Source organism: Orcinus orca, chromosome 1 (assembly GCF_937001465.1).
Source record: "Orcinus orca chromosome 1, mOrcOrc1.1, whole genome shotgun sequence".
Classification (NCBI taxonomy): Eukaryota; Metazoa; Chordata; class Mammalia; order Artiodactyla; family Delphinidae; genus Orcinus; species Orcinus orca.
The window spans coordinates 7,590,027-7,614,415 of NC_064559.1; the positions used below are offsets into that span (position 1 = coordinate 7,590,027).

General features: G+C 40.8%; 1 protein-coding gene across 1 annotated transcript in view; it reads right to left on the bottom strand.

The window, feature by feature from the left end:
* The window catches only part of SMYD3 (SET and MYND domain containing 3), a 714,793-nt gene that overhangs the window by 15,723 nt on the left and 674,681 nt on the right, over window positions 1-24,389 (bottom strand). Inside the window, exon 11 of the mRNA XM_004270962.3 lies at window positions 2,599-2,707. Coding sequence (XP_004271010.1) covers window positions 2,599-2,707 — 109 coding nt within the window. The remainder of the gene's footprint in view (window positions 1-2,598; window positions 2,708-24,389) is intronic.

Consider the following 24,389-nt stretch of genomic DNA (forward strand, 5'->3'; position numbering starts at 1 on the left):
ATATGTGGGCTTATCTTTGGTACCCGGAGCAGAAGATGCTAAAACAATCGCCAAGGGAGGCTTCTGGAGGAAATGAGGCAAGCTCACAAGAAGGACGTGAGGAAGACAGAATGGAACAGGGCACGAAGGGTATAAAAGGGCAGCAAGAGTGTCCCAAGAAGGACTGGTGATCCGCCTGGCCCACAAATACCCCGTAAATCTGTATCTAGACGTCAGTGTGGGTTCGTTCATGCTTGTCTTTGCAGCTGAGGGTGTGAGATGTCTCCATCGAGAGTCCTGCGTGCAATGGCAATGATAAAGCCTCACGTGAAGAGTAGAAAAGATCCAAATCCCCTCAGATTTCTCTTTCACGTCCTCCTCTGAGTTGGCAGCAGGAGCTCAGCGGGATCTGAAGGGGTTTCTACACTGAGTCTTACTAGAGAGTCTCAGTTATTTGCTGGGCCAGTCTAGAGCCTCGGATCCCAGCCTGGATCTGACGACGTGTTCACGTGTCTGTCTCCTCCACTGAACTGTGAGGACAACACTGGGCCTTATTCAGATTAACAGAAGCATTTAATCAACACATATTAGATTAAATCGAACAGACTGGACCTGGCTCTGGTTCAGTGTGACTCAAAGCCTCCTTAGCGCCTTCAGTTTTCAAATGGACACGGAAATGCCTGGCCCGCTGGCCTCAGATGGCTGTCAGCTGTCATGAGGGCCCGATCAGTCATGTACATGTGAGCAGTATTAATACTTTCTAGTCCCATAAAACATCAAGGACTAATTTGATCACTTATAAAATGCCTACTTGGAGGTGACCCTGGGTTGGGTCCATGATATATGTGGGAAATTTCCTCCACATTGTTTTCCCGTCAGAACATTCACAGGGTAGACCCTCAGTGAGTCTTTTCTGCCCAACTGATTTGACTGGTTGACAACCATTAGCCAGACCAGAAAAGGAAAGTTCTCCTGAGACCGCAGGAGCCTTCCAGTGTTCTCCATCAGTCTGGTAACGACGTCAGACAAGGCAAAGAGAACAGGAAGCGCTGGCCACCTTCAGCCATCCTAGTGTTCTCCCAGTTGACCACAGGCTGATTTCAGTTAGAGACCAGGAAAAGGCAACAGGGCTAGCAATCAACAGAAACCAGCATTAGGGAATCTCACTTGTAAGAATCCCTTAGGCATCTGTTATTTTTCCCATCTAAGTGTGGATCAGCCAGCCCCTAGACACTCCCTGAGAGATCCTGATTCAGGGCCCGGGTCTCTCCACCCTTCTGCGGACAAGGGCATCGTGGCCCAGAGGACCTGGGAAAGTGCCAGGTGCTGCCCATGAAAGCCCACACACCAGCTCTCCATAGCTGCCACCAGTGCCTGGACCAGACCAGCACCTGAGTTCCGCCTTTGGAAGCCACGGTTTGGGTGAGGGGGTGTTCTTCCAGGGTGGAAAGGCCAAGACAGCAGAGAGCCCTGGGCCCTAGTGGCAGAGGAGACTCATTGAGAGGGTGAGGACAGGCGTCACACTTTTTTTTTTTTTTTTTTTTTGCGGTACGCGGGCCTCTCACTGTTGTGGCCTCTCCCGTTGCGGAGCACAGGCTCCGGACGCGCAGGCTCAGCGGCCATGGCTCACGGGCCCAGCCGCTCCGCGGCATGTGGGATCTTCCCGGACCAGGGCACGAATCCATGTCCCCTGCATCAGCAGGTGGACTCTCAACCACTGCGCCACCAGGGAAGCCCGAAATTCACTCTTTAACACTGCATTCCAACACACACCCAGTTCTCCCCCTTGAGTTTCTCCGCACTTGTTGCTAGCACTGTATTGACCTCTCGCCCTCGCTCCCTTCCTCCCTTCTTCCAACAGTGGATACTTGCTAAGTCCCAGACCTCGCAGCCTCCTGGGGGGCGGGGCAGCAGGTATTCCTGCTGCCCTGTGATGAGTGCTCAGCTGACAGAGTGAGCGGAGTTGTAGGGGGGCAGGGAGGACACAACATTCCACCTGGGCCTTAAAGGGTCAGTAGAGTTCTGCCAGGCCCAGGGGCTGGGGTCGGGGGAGGGCATATAAGGCAAAGGAGACAGCTTGGAAAGGACCATGCCTGGGCAACAGTGAGCGGCTCAGTGTACACCAGCTGGTGTGTGTGTGTGTAGGTGGGCGGGGGGAGGCTGGAGGTGACGAGGCTGCAAAGGTGGTCTGCAGACAGGTGGTCAGGGGGCTGGGAATGTGGATTCTGTTCTGTGGGTGGGGAGGCATGGACAAGGGTGGCCTGTCCACGGTGGAGAAGGGCACAGGCGCAGTGGTGTCTGAGGCCAGTTTGCACCAGTTAGTAGGAATTGATTGTTAAATTTTACTGATTCTTGTGAACTGGTTGATTTGACATTGGGAGTTTAAAATCAGCAACGGTGGGCATGTTTATACCAAAGACATCAGCAAACATCACAAATCATTTTTTTTTTTGAAGCTGGTTTTTAACATTTATGGGTACGCGTGTGTGTACATATGTGTGCTTGCACATGTGCATACACACACGCGTGTAGAGTTGCTAGAAATCACAAGGAAGAGGCCTAGCAACAACCAGGAAAAGGTATTCCAGGCAGAACTACATGCGATCTTGGCACACTCACCAGCCTCAGATTCTTCATCGCTTGGGGAAACATGCCTTGATGTAACTGCAATTTGCCAACTTTCATTACCTGCACGCCTCTGACGGGATGGTTTCCTGGGAAAAAAATCCTGGAAGAAAACAAATGGCAAACAGTGTCAGTAGCTCTCACTGGTGCAGTCAGCACAGTCAGGAGACTATGAAAGTGGGAGCAAATGCTGGGTGTGAATGTCAGTGAGCCACTGAGAAGAATCAGCTCTGCAGCCGGGAGAACATGATACCGAGGGAAGAAGCACACTATTGGTCTTCTGTTCCCCAGAATGCCTTTTGCATTGGGGAAAAAAATGACAGGACTGGAATACCTCTCTAATAAACACTAAAAGAAGAGAATCTGGACCTCTGCGTTTATATTTGGCAGGGCGTGTAGGGACCAGGTGCCAATCTTATCCTCCAACCTCCCCCGTGAAACTCCAACACCCAGGATAACCTTGGACCAGAAGCTGGCCTCTCAGTGTATAATTGTTAAGTAAATTAATTTTCATTTACTTTCAGGATTCCCCATATAGAAACGCCCACACGCTCCTTTTAACCGCAAAGCTCCCTGAGTCTCAGTGCAGAGTCCATCATTCATCACAGAGTCCACCTTTCTTACAGGCCCCGTGTATTTATTCTGTCATCACTGGACTCTGTTTTTTTGTTTTTGTTTTTAACATCTTTATTGGAGTATAATTGATTTACGACGTGTTAGTTTCTGCTGTATAACAAATTGAATCAGCTATGCGTATACATATATCCCCATATCCCCTCCCTCTTGTGTCTCCCTCCCACCCTCCCTATCCCACCCCTCTAGATGGTCACAAAGCACCGAGTTGATCTCCCTGTGCTATGCAGCTGCTTCCCACTAGCTATCTATTTTACATTTGGTAGTGTCTATATGTCCATGCCACTCTCTCACTTCGTCCCAGCTTACCCTTCCCCCTCCCCCTGTCCTCAAGTCCATTCTCTATGTCTGCGTCTTTATTCCTGTCCTGCCCTTAGGTTCTTCAGAACCATTTTTTTTTTTTTTTAGATTCCATATATATATATATATATATATATATCACTGGACTCTTTGGATTCAGACACCCCATCTGTGCTTGCTACCGTGTTGCATGTAGGAACTCTGTACATACTTGACCTCTTTCATACCCAACAGAATAGAACAGGGTGTTGCAGTGGACCGAAGAATGAAAACCCAGGACTATGTTTCAGACCCAGTGTTATTTCAACTCGATTCAACAAGAATGTATTACGTGAGATTCAACAAAATGTGTACAGTTTGGCCCCTTCTGCCCCCCACATCCTCTAGCCTGATAAGTCTCCTGACCTCCGGCTGTATGTGCAAGATCGATCCTGAGGCCGGGGGACATACTATACTGTATATATATGATCTTTTCCCTCAAGGCCCAATAATCCCATGAGACACAAGGCAAACATTCATACCACAGTTTAAAAATATCACAGAATAGAGCATGATTTAGTGTCCCGATGAAGCCTATGTTAATTAGTAGATGGCAATGCTCAGTTCAAGTGTGTGGAATGAACTGAGAAAATGATACAGGAGTTATGAAAAGGAGAGTTATGATTGGTTGGACCAGGGAAGGTTTCTTAGAAGAGGGTAAGAGGACTTAACCTGGCTCCCCAGGATCTGAGAAGGTTTGTCTGGGTGGGGAGAACGGAAACACATCCAAACTGTTGCATGGCACGAGCGAGGGTGCATTCCAGATGCTTCCCATCCAGAGAACATAGGTGCCTGCCTGTAGGCCTGAGTCATGGCTTATACGGGGCTTACCATGTGCCAAGCGCTGTTCTGCTTTTCATTTATGAACTAGTCATGGAACCCACATTCAGGCTCTGCTGTGTAATAGAGATGAGGTAGCTTTATCAGGAGAGACATGTATGTTCTCTGATTAGTATACTATCTTCAAACCATTCCCTCTCCCTGAACCTCAGCTCTTCCCCACATGAAATGTGATATAGAAGCTTTTTTCATTCAGGCTCTTAAAGAAGCAGAAAGCAGTACCTCAGAGAGAGGTATTTAAATTAATAGAAGGTCGGCCATGCTTCTCTTAAAGAACTGAAAAGGGAGGGGAGGGGGGAAACAAAGGGGACACCTGGGTCCTGGATTTTCCGTCGTCTTCTGAGCATGCCAAGAGATCAGTCACTTCACCTCTCCCCCTTACAAAATGAACATCATGATCTACTTGTGTGGAAAAGATTTTAAGATTCCCCAGACAAAAGGCTTAAATACAGGACGCCACTGCCCTGTACTTAATTGCCTTGGACACTTTCCTTGAAAAACACACCTGCATTTGGAACTTTATTTTATTGCTGTGAATGTGGCATAATTAAATTTAAAGGCCAAAATGTAATTTCATACTAATAATCATTCCATTAAGTGGATGTCTGTCACATCAGTTAGCAGAAGGAAAGAAAATCTTTGGTTCTATGGTGGCAGAGAAAGTGGTGCATAATTACTCCATGAAAGGTACTTGCTCCGGTTGCTTAAAGATATTAAAAAATGAAGTGGAGTTTAATCAGGAGAGGATGAGGAAGTGTCTGGGAGGGGGACTTCCACATAAATATTTACGGAGCAGCCTAACAGCTCTGGCAGGGGTGCTGAGTGTGTGCCTGGGTTGTTTCTGGGGGCCTCCCAGCTGACATATGGAATAAGCATCATGATTACTTGCTGGAATAGCACCCCAAGGAAAACCGGTGAAGCTCACTCCTGCTGGGAGAAGTTCTCTACCCAGGGCGTGGGCTTTCATCAACTTTACCGTGTGTGACAGTGATGAGAGGAGGCCTGCAAGAGGTCTTCAATCACAGACTGTCAGGAATCAAGGCCAGGCTGAGAGCCTGAACCAGAGGAGGAATCAGGGATGCCTGAGGACTGCAAGGACTAAAACAGGAGTCTGAGTGGGAAGGTGTAGTAGCTAGGAGAGGCCAGGTACTGTGCCCAGTGCATAAAGGATGCAAGAAGCCCACGGTGAGTCCCTGCCCTTGCTTAGGATACAGTCTGATTGCAGATGTGCAGCAAATTGAGTTATGATACAGAGAGGATTATGAGAGCTGCCAGACCACGGCACAGACAATGGGTGCTCCAGAAGCAGTGGAGACCACAGTGATCAGGGAGATTCCCTGGAGCAGCAGAGCTTGAGCTGGTTCAGACTGGAAGAGGCGATGGGCTGCTAGGACAGCATGTGGAGCATGGGGAGGGCGGGTAGCTCTGGCAACGGTACCGGAGGCTGGAGACAAAGGGCCAGTGAATGCATGATCTGACCGGCAGCGAAGGAGAGCGGGAGAGGAGGTGCACCTGAGGCCAGGCTGTGCAGAGGCATCCATGCCCAGCTAGGAGGTTCAGACTTTGCTTGCAGGCAGCTGGGCCCTACAGAGGGGCTGATGGTGTTTCACCAGAATAGGAGACAGGATAAATTGGAAAAGAGACTCTAGAGGCAGAGAGACCTGAGTCAAGATGTGGTCATGAGAACAGAAAAGAAGGATCTGATGCAAAAAATGGCCTACAGCTGATTCAACAGGACCTGGAGACTTGCTGGGGTCTGGCAGTCAGAGCTGACTCCCAAGATTCAGAAATTGAAATGCCGCCACAAAAAACACAAGCAAACTATGTAATAACAAAATCATTCAGCAAGGCATTCTACTTGTTTGGGTGTTATAAATTTTCTTTTCATGGGTACGGTGCTAACAATCACATGGTCCAGGATGCTGGGCCTAGAATGGAAAAAGTGCCCTTGGTGTTTCTGAGGTGAATAAGTGTATAGGAAGAAGGTGTTTAAACAAGCAGAGAAAAGCAGCAGCACACATGCTAGTTTAATTCAGACCCATAAGCACCAGGATCTTGCTGCCATATTCTACAAGGAGGCTGAGGGTCAGGGAACTGGAATGTCTCAAGTTAAAAGGGGGTAGAGAAAAACATGGCAGGACCTATGTTGGCAGGACCCATGTTGTTGGTCTTGCTGAGGTTTTTCCACATGATGCAATTACCAATCACATTGCTTCATTACAGGTAGAGTTTTGACATTTATATGACAGGAAAAACCATTTATTGTTAGGGTTATTTTTTAGAACTGATATAAAATACATCACTGAATTTAAAACAAGAGCTTAACTTGACTCTATAAACTGTATTTTAGAGTAACCAAACAGCTATAATGTATGAATTTTAGCTGATAAATGTGAATTTTAGCTGATTAATGTGAAATCTAATTCTAATGATGGAATTAGAAAAATCAGCATTTTGCAACTCTTGAAGAATCCACGAAAAAAGTATCACTAGATGAAATCAGCAGATCAAAGAACGATGGAAAATTTTTAAATGGATAAATCAGGTTGTTGCCATCTGAACCCACTGATCAGTCTTAGCATCACTAAAGTGGGACAGCCAGATATTACATGCTACCTGATATGATGCAATAAGAAGGATTTTACACCACCTATAAAGGATCCTTGCCAAACAACAAAAACAGAAACAAAGAAACTAAATTTAGTCAAGCCCATAAAGTTAAATTCCATTTCATAGGAAAAACAAGTGGTAGAGGAACAAATAAAAGCAACCAGCTAAATTAGAGATACGGGAAATTCTACAGGACCTTCACCCAGGATCTTCAACAGGTCAATGGCGTGAAAAGAAAAAGATGGCAGGGGAGGAGAACACTCTAGATTAAAAGAGACTTAAGAGATACAACAGTCAAATGTAATTTGCAGACCTTTTGCTTCTTAAAACAACTGTAAAAAGACATTTCTGATTCAATCTAGGAAATTTGAACATGAAATGGCATTGTGGGTAAGAAAATGTCCACATTTTTCAGAGATACAAACTGAAGTATGCATGGATAAAATGATGTAATGACTGAGTTTTGATTTAAATTTCTTCAGCGTAATTTCTCTTTCCAGCAATGGTGGGTTACCTTGTTTCAGACCAAACCCTGTGCTAAGAACAAGAAACGTTAGACAAAATATTTATAAAATTCTGTTTGGGGCTTCCCTGGTGGCGTAGTGGTTGAGAATCTGCCTGCTAATGCAGGGGACACGGGTTCGAGCCCTGGTCTGGGAGGATCCCACATGCCGCGGAGCAACTAGGCCCATGAGCCACAACTACTGAGCCTGCTCATCTGGAGCCTATGCTCCGCAACAAGAGAGGCTGCGATAGTGAGAGGCCTGCGCACCGCGATGAAGAGTGGCCCCTGCTTGCCCCAACTAGAGAAAGCCCTCGCACAGAAACGAAGACGCAACACAGCAAAAATAAATTAATAAACTCCTACCCCCAACATCTTCTTTAAAAAAAAAAAAAATCTGTTTGAAGGTGTCAAAGAATCACAGAGGGACAGGGGTCTGGATGTGGCAAAATGGCAGAAAGAGCAGAAGCTCAAGTAGTGATTCTTACATTTGTTGCTGCTTTTCCCTTTGCTGATTTGAAAGTAGAGGCAGATAGGCTAAACAGCTGAGCAGAAGTTTTGGCAGTCTCAAGGATATGGAGACACAGAACTTGGAGTTCAGGGCTTAGCAAAGATGAGAAGGAGCTCCAGTAAACATCCCCAACTTTCATTTGTGAGCCCCACCAAAGGGCTACAATCCAGGAATAGTGGTAAGCCATAAACAGACTGGCCCTCCCAAAGACTGAATCATTTCAAACCCTGACTGGAGTAAGGTGATCTGTTTCTACCCTGACTGCCAAAAGCAAAAGTAAATTCTCTCTGAAGGAAGATAACATAATCCTGAATCTCAATTATCTCTCTAATTTTTCTATACAACGTCCTGCATTCAGTAAACTTATAATCAGGCATACAAAAAGATAAGAACTGTCTGAAAACCAAGAGAAAAACATAGACAATGAAACAAACCTACAGGTTTGCAGATATTGAGGCTCTAATAAATCAATTAAGAAACAATTATAAAAAGTATGTTTGCAAACTTAATAATAGAAAAGAACTTTAGCAGAAAATTGAAATTATATAAAACATAACCAATGAAAATTCTAGAACTGAAAAATAGAAAACTGAAATTAAGATCTCAGTAGTTTAACATCAGACTTATCACAGCCAAGGAAAGAATTAGAGAACTGGAAGGCAGGTCAAAAGAATATATCAGTTGCAAAACAAAGAGAGATGAGGAAATGGAAAATAAAGGGGAACACAGGTCTCATATAGGTAAACTGGAATCTCAAATGAGAGATGGGAGAGGATGGCGGAAGCAATATCTAAAGCCATAATGGCTGAGAATTTTCAGAAGTAATGAAAGCTAAGAACTGCAAAAAGAATAAAATAATTCAAATAAGGGGAAAAGAGGGGGAAGTAAGGTGAGAGATAAACTAAGTGTTGCAAAATCTTGATAATTATTGAAACTGGGTAATAGATATATGAAGGTTCATTATATTATTCTATTTTTGTGTATGTTTGAAATTTTTCATAATTAAAAAAGCAGGACACTGGGTTTTACTTTTTCACCTTCTGAAGTTATGGACTCTGGTAGATAACTGCCCCAAGTTTCAGAAGATTTTGGAATTTTACTTAATTCTAAGTCTTATATAGAAATGAAATGATACACACAATGAGTGGCATACAGTGGCCTTCCACACTGTCAAGACATCAGATCGACACTACTTGATAGCTAGAAGAACAGCAGATGTAACAGCAGCTCACACTCAGCATTAACAAGCTTTGCTCTAGGTCTTAAGTGTAGAAACTCATTGTCAAACACCATGGGTAACTGAGACAAGGAAGCATGAAAAGGCAGATAGAGTCATAGGATGTTCCTTAGGGTCTTTCTGAGTTAAACCAGCTGCTGTATGGAAGTTAGTTATGCCTTTGTGGTAGGGTAGCTTTATTTGTAATATGATACATTTTTGTTGTTGTTAGTTAAAAAAAAAAAAGATCCTAACATTGGGAAACCAAACCAAAGAAAAAAGGACAGACTATACTGGGAACTTCAGAACAAGGAGAACTATTTCTTACCATTTCTTAATTAATTCACACAGTCTGGAGAGGTGCTGCTCTCCAAGTGGGGTGATGAAGCCTTACTTCTCCATTACCTCTACAGCTTGGTTCTGTTGGTGGACAGGAGGATCAGGGCCATGAATTCTCACTTGTTTCCAAAAGAAAAAGGTCCCTGGCTTCCAGCCTAGATTGAACCCTCACCTCTTGCTCCATCTGTGACATGTGCTGTCAGCCCCACAGCATTGATAAAGATGGCTCTGCCACCCCCCCACCACCTCCTGCCACCTGAGTATAGGAAAATAAATTCATAGTGCTTCTTACAATCCCACCACACATCACAATGGGATTTTACAGTGTTACACTGAGACTTTGTCTCAATGCAATGAGATTTTTCTTGGGTTCATTTTTATGCCATAAAATGAGGAAGCAGGATCATTTCCTTACACAAAGAATGCATTTCTGCCTCTCTTAATTTCCACCAAATAGGTCCTTCACTCACAAGGCAGAGCTTTCTTACGCTCAGAAGTTTGACAATTTATAATTATTTGTGTATGATCCATTGTTCGAAAGAATCTCTAAATCAGATAATAAGTACAAGAGAGCTTTTTGTTTATTTTAAATGCTCACGTAATTCAGCCTCTGGAGCAGAGGTTTTATGGTAGATAAATTAGAATGAGGGAGTTTGAGAAGATTTGGATTTAAGACCTGGTTCTTCCAAGCAGTTAGCAGAGTGACCACTTCACATCACAATTAACCTGATGGTAAGAAAACAGATGGGAGAACATTTGGGACTGTCAATCACATATAAACACAAACTAGTATTATTAAGTTTCCAGGGATAGTGGATGTAAGGTAATTAGTTGCAACGCACTTTTACATCCATATTGAGATAAACAATGGGGAAAAAAATCACTCAATTTTGTTGCAAAGTGTAAAAAGATAGCCTAATAGCACCAAAATAGTTATATTCCAACAGCCAAAAGACCCACCTGGATCACCTGTATGTTTGCCTGTTTCTTTTTAAATGCAAGTTGAATACGTAGCAACACAAAGAGAAGCCTGGTGGGGTCTGGAGAAAGAAGATACTGGCTGAGTAGCCAGGAGCTGCCTCCTTAAGGAAAGACTTATGATGCAGATAGGGTTGTGTCCAATTTTGAACCTAAAAGTTTGAGTTTTAGCTTTCTTTTTAGAAAAATGAACAGAGAAGACATTGCGCATACGTATAACTTTCAACTTAGGTGTGCTTAGTTTCATTTAATGCGGATTTGTGCTCAAATTTCCTCATGCTCTTTCCAGACCTGCTCATGTGCTGCCTGGCCCACTGGCAGTTTGGCTAACAGCAGGGAGACATCATAGGCCAGTCCATGCGGTTGGCCTTGTATGCAGCACAGTGGAAAGAACTGGTCAGAATCTTCCAGGCAGGCAGGATGGTACTCCACTGTATGCAAATAGTCCTTTTTAATACTCATAATGGTGAGAGTACTGTCCTTTGTCTGGCTTTTGCCTGTCTCATATCTTACAGCACTTTTTTCTTAGGGTATGGAATATTTAATACTATTTTGAAATATTTCAAAAAGGCCAGCCAGTATGACTGAATTATACTGTAACTATAATTTAGTTATTAAGTCCTTGGAAAAAAAATGGCAGTGAGATTTTCATTAGAAAAGTTCCACTTGGGGATTTCCCTGGTGGTCCAGTGGGTAAGACTCCACGCTCCCAATGCAGGGGGCCTGGGTTTGATCCCTGGTCAGGGAACTAGATCCCACATGCATGCCGCAACTAAGAGTCCACGTGCTGCAACTAAGAAGTCCGCCTGCCGCCACTAAAAGATCCTGCATGCTGCAACAACGATCCTGCACACAGCAACTAAGACCTGGCACAGACAAAATAAATAAAAATAAATAATAAAGTTTTAAAAAGTTTCTACCTTAAAAAAAAGAAAGAAAAGTTCCACTTCTCCTGTACAAGGTCTATCTGTCCACTTATATGGGCAATAAAAGACACCTCTGAAGTTCTGGATAGGTACTCTAAATCCCCTAAATATCTGAATACACAGATGATCATATCACTCTGAGATCATTTCCCAAAAAGAAGCCCTTGAGTAGAAATTTTAAAATTTATTTTCATAAATTATTTATTCATTTGGGCCTGTTCAGATTTATGAAAACTGTTTTAATGCTGTTTCTGGTAATATGGCAAGCTTAATAGCCATATTGATTATCTCACTGAAAACAATGTAAGATGATAGATAAATATTTTTAAAAGTAATAACGTGCTGGCAAGATAGTAAAGAACTGTCAGGCCAAAATCTAAATGAAGAGGTACCCTTGAGAAGTAAGCAGGATTACAAAACCACTGCTATATTGGTGTGCTGAAACCTCTGGCTTCATCTGCTTTTTGGAGCTTGCGGGGCAGAAGAGCAAGCTCAGTGTCTACCCAATGGTGAATGGTCTAATAGGGAAGCTTCCCCTCTTTCCAATCATGGGAGACAGATTATATTCAAAAGAGTCACAGTAAGGCTGACAGTGAAAGCCAGAAGCCAGTAGAATGATACCTTCAATGTGCCTAGGAAAAATTATTCCTAGTCTAGTATTCTATATCCTCAAAAATATCTTTCAAGAATCAAGATGGAGAGGTAAAGGTTCAAGGTTACTTTTAGAGGTGATGAAAATGTTCTAGAATTGACTGTGTGGATGGTTGCACATATCTTTGAACATAATAAAAAAACAATGAATTGTACACTTTAAATGGGTAAATTGTATGGTAAGTGAATTAATTACATCTCAACAAAACTTTAACAAAAAGAATGAGACATTAGCACCCACAAAATGAAATACTTAGGTATAAATCTAGCAAAATATATAGAAGATCTATATAAGGAAAACTACAAAACTCTGATGAACAAAATCAGAATAAATGGAAAGATATTCCATGTTCACTGATAGGAAGAGTCAATATTGTCTAAATGTCAGTTCTTCCCATCTTGATCTATAGATTCAATGCAATCCCAATCAAAACTCTAGCAAGATATTTTGTGGATGTCAACAAACTGATTCTAAAGTTTTATGGAGAGGCAAAAGACCCAGAATAGCTAGCACAATACTGAAGGAGAAGATTAAAACTGGAGGACTGACACTACCCAACTTCAAGACTTAATGTAAAGCTACAGTAATCAAGACAGTGTGGTACTGTATTTGTGAAAGAAAAGACAAAATGGATCAATGGAACAGAATAGACCCACATAAATACAGTCAACTGATCTTTGACCAAGAAGCAAAGGCAATACAATGGAACAAAGGCAGGTTTTTTTTTTTTAACAAATGTTTCCGGAACAACTGGACATCCATATGCCCAAAAAAAAAAAGAATCTAGACACAGATCTTAACACCCTTCACAAAAAAGAATTCAAAATTGATCTTGGGTGTGGTGGTGCCTTTTTACTTACAACAACAAAAACATGATCCATGAAAGAAATAATTGAGAAGCTGAACTTCATTAAATAAAAAACTTCTGCTCTGTAAGACAATGTCAAGAGAATGGGAAGATAAACCACAGACTGGGAGAAAATATTTGCAAAAGACACATCTGATACAGGGTTGTTACCCTAAATATACAAAGAACTCTTAAAATGCAACAATAGGAAAAAAACCAATTTAAAAAATGGGCCAAAAACCTGAACAGACATCTTACCAAAGAAGATACACAGATGGCAATTAAGGATATGAAAAGATGCCCCACATTATATGTCATCAGGGAAATGCAAACTAAAATAACAATGACATATCAGTATACATCTATTAGAATAGCCAGAACACTGACAACACTAAATGCTGGCGAGGATGTGGAACAACAGTTCTCATTCATTGCTAGTGGGAATGCAAAAGGGTACAGCCACTTTGGAAGAGTTTGGTGGTTTCTTGCAAAACTAAACATGCTAAACAGACTAAACCACAGTACCCAGGAATGGTGTGCCTTGGTATTTACCCAAAGGAGTTGAAAACTTAACATCCACACAAAAACCTACACATGGATATTTATAGCAGCTTTGTTCACAACTGCCCAAACTTGAAAGCAACAAAAATGTCCTTCAGTAGGTGAATGGATAAATAAACTATGGTATATCCAGACAATGGAATATTATCCAGTGCTAAAAAGAAATGACCTATCAAGCTATGAAAAGACATGGAGGAACCTTAAGTGTATAATACTAAGTGAAAGAAGCCAATCTGAAAGGGCTACATTCCAACTCTATGACATTCTGGAAAAGGCAAAACTATGGAGACAATAAAAAGATCAGTGGTTCCCAGGAGTTTAGAGGTGAAGGAGGGATGAAGAGGCAGAGCACAGAGGATTTTTCAGGGCAGTGAAATACTCTATATGCTACCATAATGATACATACATGTCATTATACATTTGTCCAAACCCATAAAATGTACAACACCAAGAGTGAACCCTAATGTAAACTATGGACTTTGGGTTACTGTGATGTGTCACTATAGGTTCGTCAATGTAACAAATGTCCCACTCTGATGGGGAATGTTGATGATGAGCAAGGCTATGCATGTATGGGGTAGGGAGTATATGGGAAATCTCAGTACATTCCACTCAATTTTGCTGTGAACATAAAACTGTTTTTTAAAAAACTAAGCCTTAATTTATAAAAAGGAATGAGGTTGAAATAAAGACATTTTTGGACAAAGAAAAATTGTGTATTTGTCACCTCAGATCTCAACAAAAGGAATTTCTAATTATGTACTTCTGGTAGAAGGAAGGTGAGCCAAGATGGGAAGTCTAAGGGCAAGAAGGACTGAAGAATAAAGAGAATGCTTACATGGGTTAATCTACGAACACTGACAAACAAAACAATTTTAGAGGGTTAAAAATATGGTAAAAATAAAAAATACAGTAAGCACACCATATATGTCAGTAGGGAAGAAAACAGGATTCAAGAATTCTAAAGTCCTTCTAAATCCAGGAAGAACCTACAGTGATTACATGCATATTTACCTTATATTTCTTTAAGTAGTTCCTCTATAATTTATATACCTATGGAAGGTAGGATATATTTAATAATAAAATAGTCTTAAATAACTGATTTAACATTCAGTTTTAATTTCTAGATACAAAGCCATTGTGTAAAGAACAATTAAATTAATTATAACCTATGAACTTAATGATCTTAAAAGATTGAGCATTAAATCAAGAAGGGAACACTGTGGTTTTTAATTTTTTAAAAAATTTATTAATTTTACTTATTTTTATCTTTAGCTGTGTTGGGTCTTTGTTGCTGTGCACGGGCTTTCTCTAGTTGCAGTGAGTGGGGGCTACTCTTCGTTGCGGTGTGTGGGCTCCTCATTGCGGTGGCTTCTCTTGTTGCAGAGCACAGGCTCTAGACGTGCAGGCTTCAACAGATGTTGCACGCGGGCTCAGTAGTTGTGGCTCATGGGTTCTAGAGTGCAGGCTCAGTAGTTGTGGTGCACGGGCTTAATCGCTCTGTGGCATGTGGGATCCTCCCGGACTGGGGCTCGAACCTGCATCCCCTGCATTGGCAGGCGGATTCTTAACCACTGAGCCACCAGGGAAGCCCGACACTGTGGTTTTTAAAATGTACATACTTTTCCTTTGTTTGGAAGGAAAAAATTAGATTTACAAAAAGTTAACAACTAGTAAAAAGTTGCACAATCTAGTTTTAAATAGAAGATGAAATATAGTTTGCCATCTGTAAGCTTAACCAAGTTGTATGTCTGTATCTATAAAACAGTGTGTCTCTAACAAAACTGAGAGTGTTGCTGTTGACATGTATTCCAGAAGTGACAGGTACTTTTATTGAAATTAGCTGATACAGATGCCAAGCACTCAAGAGCCCCTAGCTCTTGAAGAAGTCTTAGGCTCCCAGAGCACAGGTGTTGGGAGGAGCTGGAATGTGTGCTGAGAAGCAGAGATGTTCTCTTTTGCAGTGATTTCCAAAGGAAAATATAGTCTCTTGGGGCAGAGAATATGGCACTGCTTAGATGTAGAATTGTGAGACAGTGAGTCTGTGGCAAGGGTTGGCAAACTATGGCCCGAAGGCCAAATCCCACCTGCAGCATGTTTTCATAAATAGTTTTATTGGCATACAGCAACACCTATTCATTTACATATTGTCTATGGCTGCTTTCGGTCTACAGAGCAGAATTGAGTAGGTGACTGTACAACTTGCAAAGCCTAAATATTTACTACCTACCCCTTTACAGAAAAAGGTTGCAGACAGTTGGTCTAAATAGGAGTTTCTAGAAGTAAGAGGCTGGAGAGAGGATCTCATACAAAAAAACAGACAGCAGAAGCAAAAAGAACTAAAATTCAGCAGGCTGTGGAATGAAACCACATTCACAGAAGGATAGACAAAATGAAAAGGCAGAGGACTATGTACAAGATGAATAAACAAGATAAAACCCCCAAAAAACAATTAAATGAAGTGGAGATAGGCAACCTTCCAGAAAAAGAATTCAGAATAATGAGAGTGAAGATGATCCAGGATCTTGGAAAAAGAATGGAGGCAAAGATCAAGAAGATGCAAGAAATGTTTATCAAAGACCTAGAAGAATTAAAGAACAAACACCTAGAAGAATTAAAGAACAAACACCTAGAAGAATTAAAGAACAAACACCTAGAAGAATTAAAGACCAAACAAAAAGAGATGAACAATACAATAACTGAAATGAAAAATACTTTAGAAGGAATCAGTAGGAGAATAACTGAGGCAGAAGAACAGATAAGTGACCTGGAAGACAGAATGGTGGAATTCAAGGACGCAGAACAGAATAAAGAAAAAAGAATGAAAAGAAAAGAAGACAGTCTAAGAGACCTCTGGGACAAGATTAAATGCTCCAACATTCGTATTAGAGGGGTCCCAGAAGGAGAAGATAGAGAGAAAGGACCCGAGAAAATATTTGAAGAGAGTATAGTTGAAAACTTCCCTAACATGGGAAAGGAAATAGCCACCCAAGGCCAGGAAGCGCAGAGAATCCCAGGCAGGATAAACCCAAGGAGAAACACACCGAGACACATACTAATCAAATTGACAAAAATGAAAGACAAAGAAAAATTATTAAAAGCAACAAGGGAAAAATGACAAATAACATACAATGGAACTCCTGTAAGGTTAATATCTGACTTCTCAGCAGACACTCTATAAGCCAGAAGGGAGTGGTGCGATATATTTAGTGATGAAAGGGAAGAACCTACAACCAAGATTACTCTACCAGGCAAGGATCTCATTCAGATTAAACAGAGAAATCAAAAGCTTTACAGACAAGCAAAGCTAAGAGAATTCAGCACCACCACACCAGCTCTAAGACAAATGCTAAAGGAACGTCTCTAAGTGGGAAACAAAAGAGAAGAAAGGACCTACAAAAACAAACCCATAACAATTAAGAAAATGGTAATAGGAACATACATATCGATAATTACCTTTAATGTGAATGGATTAAATGCTCCAACCAAAAGACACAGGCTCGCTGAATGGATACAAAAACAAGACGCATATATATGCTGTCTACAAGAGACCCACTTCAGACCTAGGGACACATACAGACTGAAAGTGAGGGGATGGAAAAAGATATTCCATGCACATGGAAATCAAAACAAAGTTGAAGTAGCAATACTCATATCAGATAAAATAGACTTTAAAATAAAGAATGTTACAAGAGACAAGGAAGGCACTACATAATGATCAAGGGATCAATCCAAGAAGAAGATATAACAATTATAAATATATATGCACCCAACATAGGAGCACCAATACATAAGGCAAGTGCTAACAGCTATAAAAGAGGAAATCGACAGTAACACAATAATAGTGGGGGACTTTAACACCTCATTTACACCAGTGGACAGATCATCCAGACAGAACATTAATAAGGAAACACAAGCTTTAAATGACACAATAGACCAGATAGATTTAATTAATATTTATAGGACATTCCATCTGAAAACAGCAGATTACAGTTTCTTCTCAAGTACACGTGGACCATTCTCCAGGATAGATCATATCTTGGGTCACAAATCAAGCCTCGGTAACTTTAAGAAAACTGAAATCATATCAAGCATCTTTTCTGACCACAATGCTATGAGATTAGAAATCAATCACTGGGAAAAAAACGTAAAAAACACAAACACATTGAGGCTAAACAATACGTTAGTAAATAACCAAGAGATCACTGAAGAAATCAAAGAGGAAATCAAAAAATACCTAGGGACAAATGACAATGAAAACATGACGATCCAAAACCTATGGGATACAGCAAAAGCAGTTCTAAGAGGGAAGTTTAGAGCAATACAATCCTACATCAAGAAACAAGAAAAATCTCAAATAAGCAATCTAACCTTACATCTAAAGGAGCTACAGAAAGAAGAACAAACAAAACCGAAAGTTGGTAAAAGGAAAGAAATCATAAAAATCAGAGCAGAAATAAATGAAATAGAAACAAAGAAAAGAATAGCAAAGGTCAATGAAACTAAAACCTGGTTCTTTGAGAAATAAACAAAATTGAGAAACCTTTAGCCAGACTCATCCAGAAAAAGAGGGAGAGGACTCAAATCAATAAAATTAGAAATGAAAAAGGAGAAGCTACAACAGACACCGCAGAAATACAAAGCATCCTAAGAGACTACTACAAGCAACTCTATGCCAATAAAATGGACAACCTGGAAGAAATGGACAAATTCTTAGAAAGGTATAACCTTCCAAGACTGAACCAGGAAGAAACAGAAAATATGAACAGACCAATCACAAGTAATGAAATTGAAACTGTGATTAAAAGTCTTCCAACAAACAAAAGTCCAGGACCAGAAGGCTTCACAGGTGAGTTCTATCAAACATTTAGAGAAGAGCTAACACCCATCCTTCTCAAACTCTTCCAAAAAATTCCAGAGGAAGGAACACTCCCCAACTCATTCTATGAGGCCACCATCACCCTGATACCAAAACCAGACAAAGATACTACAAGAAAAAAAAGTTACAGATCAATATCACTGATGAATATAGATGCAAAAATCCTCAACAAAATACTAGCAAACAGAATCCAACAACACATTAAAAGGATCATACACATGATCAAGTGGGATTTATCCCAGGGATGCAAGGATTCTTCAACATATGCCAATCAATCAATGTGATACACCATATTAACAAATTGAAGGAGAAAAAACATATGATCATCTCAACAGATGAAGAAAGAGCTTTTGACAAAATTCAACACCCATTTATGATGAAAACTCTCCAGGAGGTGGACATAGAGGGAACCTACCTCAACATAATAAAGGCCATATATGACAAACCCACAGCCAGCATCATTCTCAACCATGAAAAACTGAAGGCATTTCCTCTAAGATCAGGAAGAAGACAAGGATGTCCACTCTCACCACTATTATTCAACATAGTTTTGGAAGTCCTAGCCACAGCAATCAGAGAAGAAAAAGAAATAAAAGGAATACAAATTGGAAAAGAAGTAAAGCTGTCACTGTTTGCAGATGACATGATACTATACATAGAGAATCCTAAAGATGCCACCAGAAATCTACCAGAGCTAATCAGTGAATTGGGTAAAGTTGCAGGATACAAAATTAGTGCACAGAAATCTCTTGCATTCCGATACACTAGCAACAAAAGATCAGAAAGAGAAATTAAGGAAACAATCCCATTCACCACTGCAACAAAAAGAATAAAATACCTAGGAATAAACCTGCCTAAGGAGGACCTGTACTCAGAAAATTACAAGACTCTGATGAAAGAAATCAAAGAGGACACAAACAGATGGAGAGATATACCATGTTCTTGAATTGGAAGAATCAATATTGTGCTAATTGACTATACTACCCAAAGCAATCTACAGATTCAACGCAATCCCTATCAAATTACCAGTGGCAGTTTTTTTTTTTAAATACAAATGCTCTAGTTTATTCATTTGAATTGCCATATAGCAGTCCACAGACATTCTCTCCCTCGTGATCATTCAGGTTGTTTATAGGTTTTTCCTACTACAAATCATGCTGCAGTGAACATTCTTGCACATGACTCTTCATACACGTGGAGGATTCACTAGGGAATATATTTAGAAGTGGGATTTCTGGGTTGCAGAGTATACATATCCTCTATTTTACTCTGTGTGTGTGTGTGTGGTTACAACATTTGACATGAGATCTACCCTCGACAGATTTTGAAGTGTCCATTTTTGTTGACTATAAGTACAGTTTTGTATAGTCACATCTCTAGAGCTTATTTCTCTTGCTTGACTGAAACTTTTTGCCCATTGATTAATAACTCCCTGTTTCCCCCACCCCACCAATCCCTAGCAACCACTATTCCACTTTTGATTCTATGAATTTGAGTATTTTAGATATTCATATGAGTAGAACTGTGCAGTATTTGTTTTTCTGTGACCGGCTTACGCCACTTAGAATAATGTTCTCAAAGTTCATACATGTTGTCACATATTTCAGATTTCCCAGTGGCAGTTTTTACAGAACTAGAACAAAAAAATCTTAAAATTTGTATGGAGACACAAAAGACCCCAAATAGCCAAAGCAATCCTGAGGGAAAAAAACAGAGCTGGAGGAATCAGACTCCCAGACTCCCTGACTTACTACAGTAATCAAGGCAATATGGTACTGGCACATAAACAGAAATATAGATCAATGGAACAAGATAGAAAGCCCAGAGAGAAATCCACGCACCTATGGTCAACTAATCTATGACAAAGGAGGCAAGGAAATACAATGCAGAAAAGTCTCTTCAATAAGTGGTGCTGAGAAAACTAGACAGCTACATATAAAAGAATGAAATTAGAACACTCCCTAACACCATACACAAAAATAAACTCAAAATGGATTAAAGACCTAAATGTAAGACTGGACACTATAAAACTCTTAGAGGGTAACAGAGGAAGAACACTCTTTGACATAAACCACAGCAAGATCTTTTTTGACCCACCTCCTAATGGAAATAAAAACAAAAATAAATAAATGGGACCTAATGAAACATAAAAGCTTTTGCACAGCAAAGGAAACTATAAACAAGATGAAAAGACACACCTCAGAATGGGAGAAAATATTTGCAAACAAATCAACGGACAAAGGATTAATCTCCAAAATATATAAACAGCTCAATATTAACAAAACAAACAACACAATCAAAAAATGGGCAGAAGACCTAAATAGACATTTCTCCAAAGAAGATATACAGATGGCCATGAAGCACATGAAAAGCTGCTCAACATCACTAATTATTAGAGGAATGAAAATCAAAACTACAATGAGGTGTCACCTCACACCAGTTAGAATGGGCATCATCAGAAAATCTACAAACAACAAACGCTGGAGAGGGTGTGGAGAAAAGGGAACCCTCTTGCACTGTTGGTGGGAATGTAAATTGATACAGCCATTATGGAGAACAGTATGGAGGTTCCTTAAAAAACTAAAAATAGAATTACCATATGATCCAGCAATCCCACTACTGGGCATACACCCAGAGAAAACCATAATTCAAAAAGACACATGCACCCCAGTGTTCATTGCAGCACTGTTTCCAATAGCCAGGTCATGGAAGCAACCTTAATGCCCATCGACAGAGTAATGGATAAAGAAAATGTGGTACATATATACAATGGATTATTACTCAGCCATAAAAAGGAACGAAATTGGGTCATTTGTAGAGACGTGGATGGACCTAGAGACTGTCATAAAGATTGAAGTAAGCCAGAAAGGGATAAACAAATATCGTATATTAACGCATATATGTGGAATCTAGATAAATGCTGCAGATGAACCGGTTTGCAAGGCAGAAATAGAGACACAGATGTAGAGAACCAATGGATGGACACGAAAGGGGGAAAGTGGGGAGGGGTGGTGGTGGTGGGATGAATTGGGAGATTGGGATTGACATATATACACTAATATGTATAAAACAGATAACTAATAAGAACCTGCTGTATAAAAATAAAATTAAATTAAAAAAGACCCTGTGTATATATGAAAATACATTTAGTTTATAAAAAAATACAATGGTTAACTATGAAGATGTATTAGATATGTGACTATATAGTTGTCTCTGTCAATAAGAAGAATAATGATAATTATACCAAATACTGTTAGAGTCCTTGCTACATACCAGGCACTGATCTACCGACTTTGTTTGTTTCAGCTAAATTTATTCTAAAATAACCTATGCAAGTAAACTTTGGTAATGATGATGTGATCGGAGAGTCTCCTCTGCAAAAACAAGTATAAAGCTGGACAAAATTGCCAAAAGCAACCACTTCAGGGCATGAGAAATTGACCAAAGTTAAACAACAAATTGAGAAGCTTTTATTCTCCAAGAAACTGCTAGAGCTTTGATTAAGAAAAGCAGAGGTCTATAGCCTGCTTGCCTGGGACTGTTTGCATCCACCACCCCGACCTGAATGAGCCACAGAAGGACTGAGACAAGCTCTCCATATCACCTGGGTACCTGGGAAAGTTGATGTACATAAGGGAGACACGAGAAAGCCTGGCGAAAAGTAAAAGCCAAGGGAGACTTGAGAACTGGCTACAGCTTTGAATGCATACACCTTCCCACACACAGCAGCAGGTGGAAGGAAGCCTTATAGGTTCAAGACCTTTGAGCAACACCTCTGCCCACGTCACTGACTGACCACTAAGCTATCCAGTAAATGGAGAAGCTGAGTTCAGAACCCAGCACTTTGCTTCTTGAATCTGTTCTCCTTCCAGTCTACCTCACTGCCTCGCCAAACCTCCCCAATCTAAGTTTTGCCTTAGATTAGCTCTGCACTTTGTTAACTTCTCATAGTGCAACTAAAACATCTCCAATCAATTTCAGTAGCCCCTAATACACAACTCTGATTCCACTGAGTACAAACATGCCAGCAGCCTGACATCACCTCTCGCCAGCAGAAGCCTGCTGGTGAAACCAAATTCATCACTTAACTGAAAAAAAAAAAAGTGTTGAAAAAATGTGAAACCAATGAATCTGCCAACATGGTTGTTTCACCTAGAGAACCGGGAATCCAGCATCTAAATAAACAGCAGAATACTGTTGCTACTAGCTGTGTTTCCATTTAAGATGCCATTTGTGGAAAATATTTATCACAGTCTTCCATTTTCTCTGTGCAAAATCAAAGAGAATTGAGAAATGCCAAATTACATTGTCGTCACAAATCCTGCCATAGAGCATCTCAGCTCTTACAAGCTCTTCTCCAAAGACATTACTGATGTTCTACCAAGTTGATGGAATGATATAATTTGCTAGCAGGAAGAAAGGCTGGCGAACAGAACTGTGTTCATTAGAGCAATATCTTTACAATGCCTTATTCCATTCTCATTATTTTTCAAGATCACACATCATATCACAGGGCAGAACGGGCACCTTGCTATGCCCTAGATTTTTCAGTATTTTTACAGTTGGAAGTAGATTTTTTACACTTCTGCAAATTACAGCTATTCTTGCTATAAGGGGCTCTTTATGTTGCTAGGGAAAAGAACTCTCTCTAAAAGCCTATGTGGCCTTTGTTTACAGGCAGCTACCATCATTTTAGACTCATAAGTTCCTGTGCGGAGCAACCTCTTCCATAAGCAATTCATCAAGCCCAGTCCTGGTGCTGGACCAGGTCTAGAACTGACATTAAAGTTTTGCAGTAAGCACATTTGTCTTCACTCTTTTCATCTCTCCTACTTCCTAGAAACTTTTCATTTTTACCCAGGCTGGAGGACTCATCAGTGGTCTTCTCAGTGGTGCCTCACACATACTGCCTTCCCCAGTGCACCCCACTCCCCCAAAAAGGATCCCTCTTCACCCAGTCAAAACTTGTCAGCTTCCTTTAGAAAAGTCTGATCTCATCAAGGTGTTAAAAGAAAGCAATTTTATTAGATTAAATTATAGTTGTTAATGATAATTTCAGAGAGGCATTTGCATTTTGAAGGAGAAATTTTCATTAACTCGAAAGAATTTCAAATGGGTAAAATTCAAAACAATGTAACCAAGTGAATTTTCATCAGTGAGATGGAAAAGTATTTTTGGGCACAAGTACCTCCCAGGATTTTAAAAAACCATGGTGAGTTGAGGTTCACAAGCGTGGTAGCTGACCACCAAGCATGGTACAGTCAAGGTGAGCAATGTGCTGGTCACACCCTCAGCCTTGCTGCTGAAATGTCCACTGGATCGCTTAGTCCTGTGAGGTAAATGCAAGATGCCAGGAAGGGCTTAAAACCACCTGACCAGACTCCACCACAGTGAATACCAACAACTCCTTTCTAGTTGTCAGTATCTGAGAACTTAATCCTGGGAGCCCTGTCATCTGCATTCCTCCCCTTCTACCAATCTTTCACAGGATTAGGATGCCAGGTGATATTCTTGGTACATGCCTGAGAGAGTAAAGGGGTGGGAGGTGCTTTGCTTACAATTATTAAAATGACTCATAGACTGTTTAGAGCTAGAAGGAATCAGAGATCACCTACTTCGACTCCTTCAATTTAAAGATGCTGTAACAGCCTAGAAAAGTTACTCTAAGTCCACTGACTTGCCCTAGGTCATGTAGCATGATAATGTACCATCCTTTGGGAACTGAAGGATATAACTCCTTTTAGAGATATTTTTGTAGGCAGCTCCCTAACGAGGCAAATGCCCCCATCACCACTCACCTATAAATGGAAAGTTGTTGCACAGAGGGGATGAGGGCCTTCTCAACCAGACGCAGGGCTGGAATGGCACTAGAACCCAGTGCAATTTAGCATAGACCTGGTATGACTAGTAGTTTGCAACTCTGCAACCTATGGGCAAGCAAGGATTCCAATG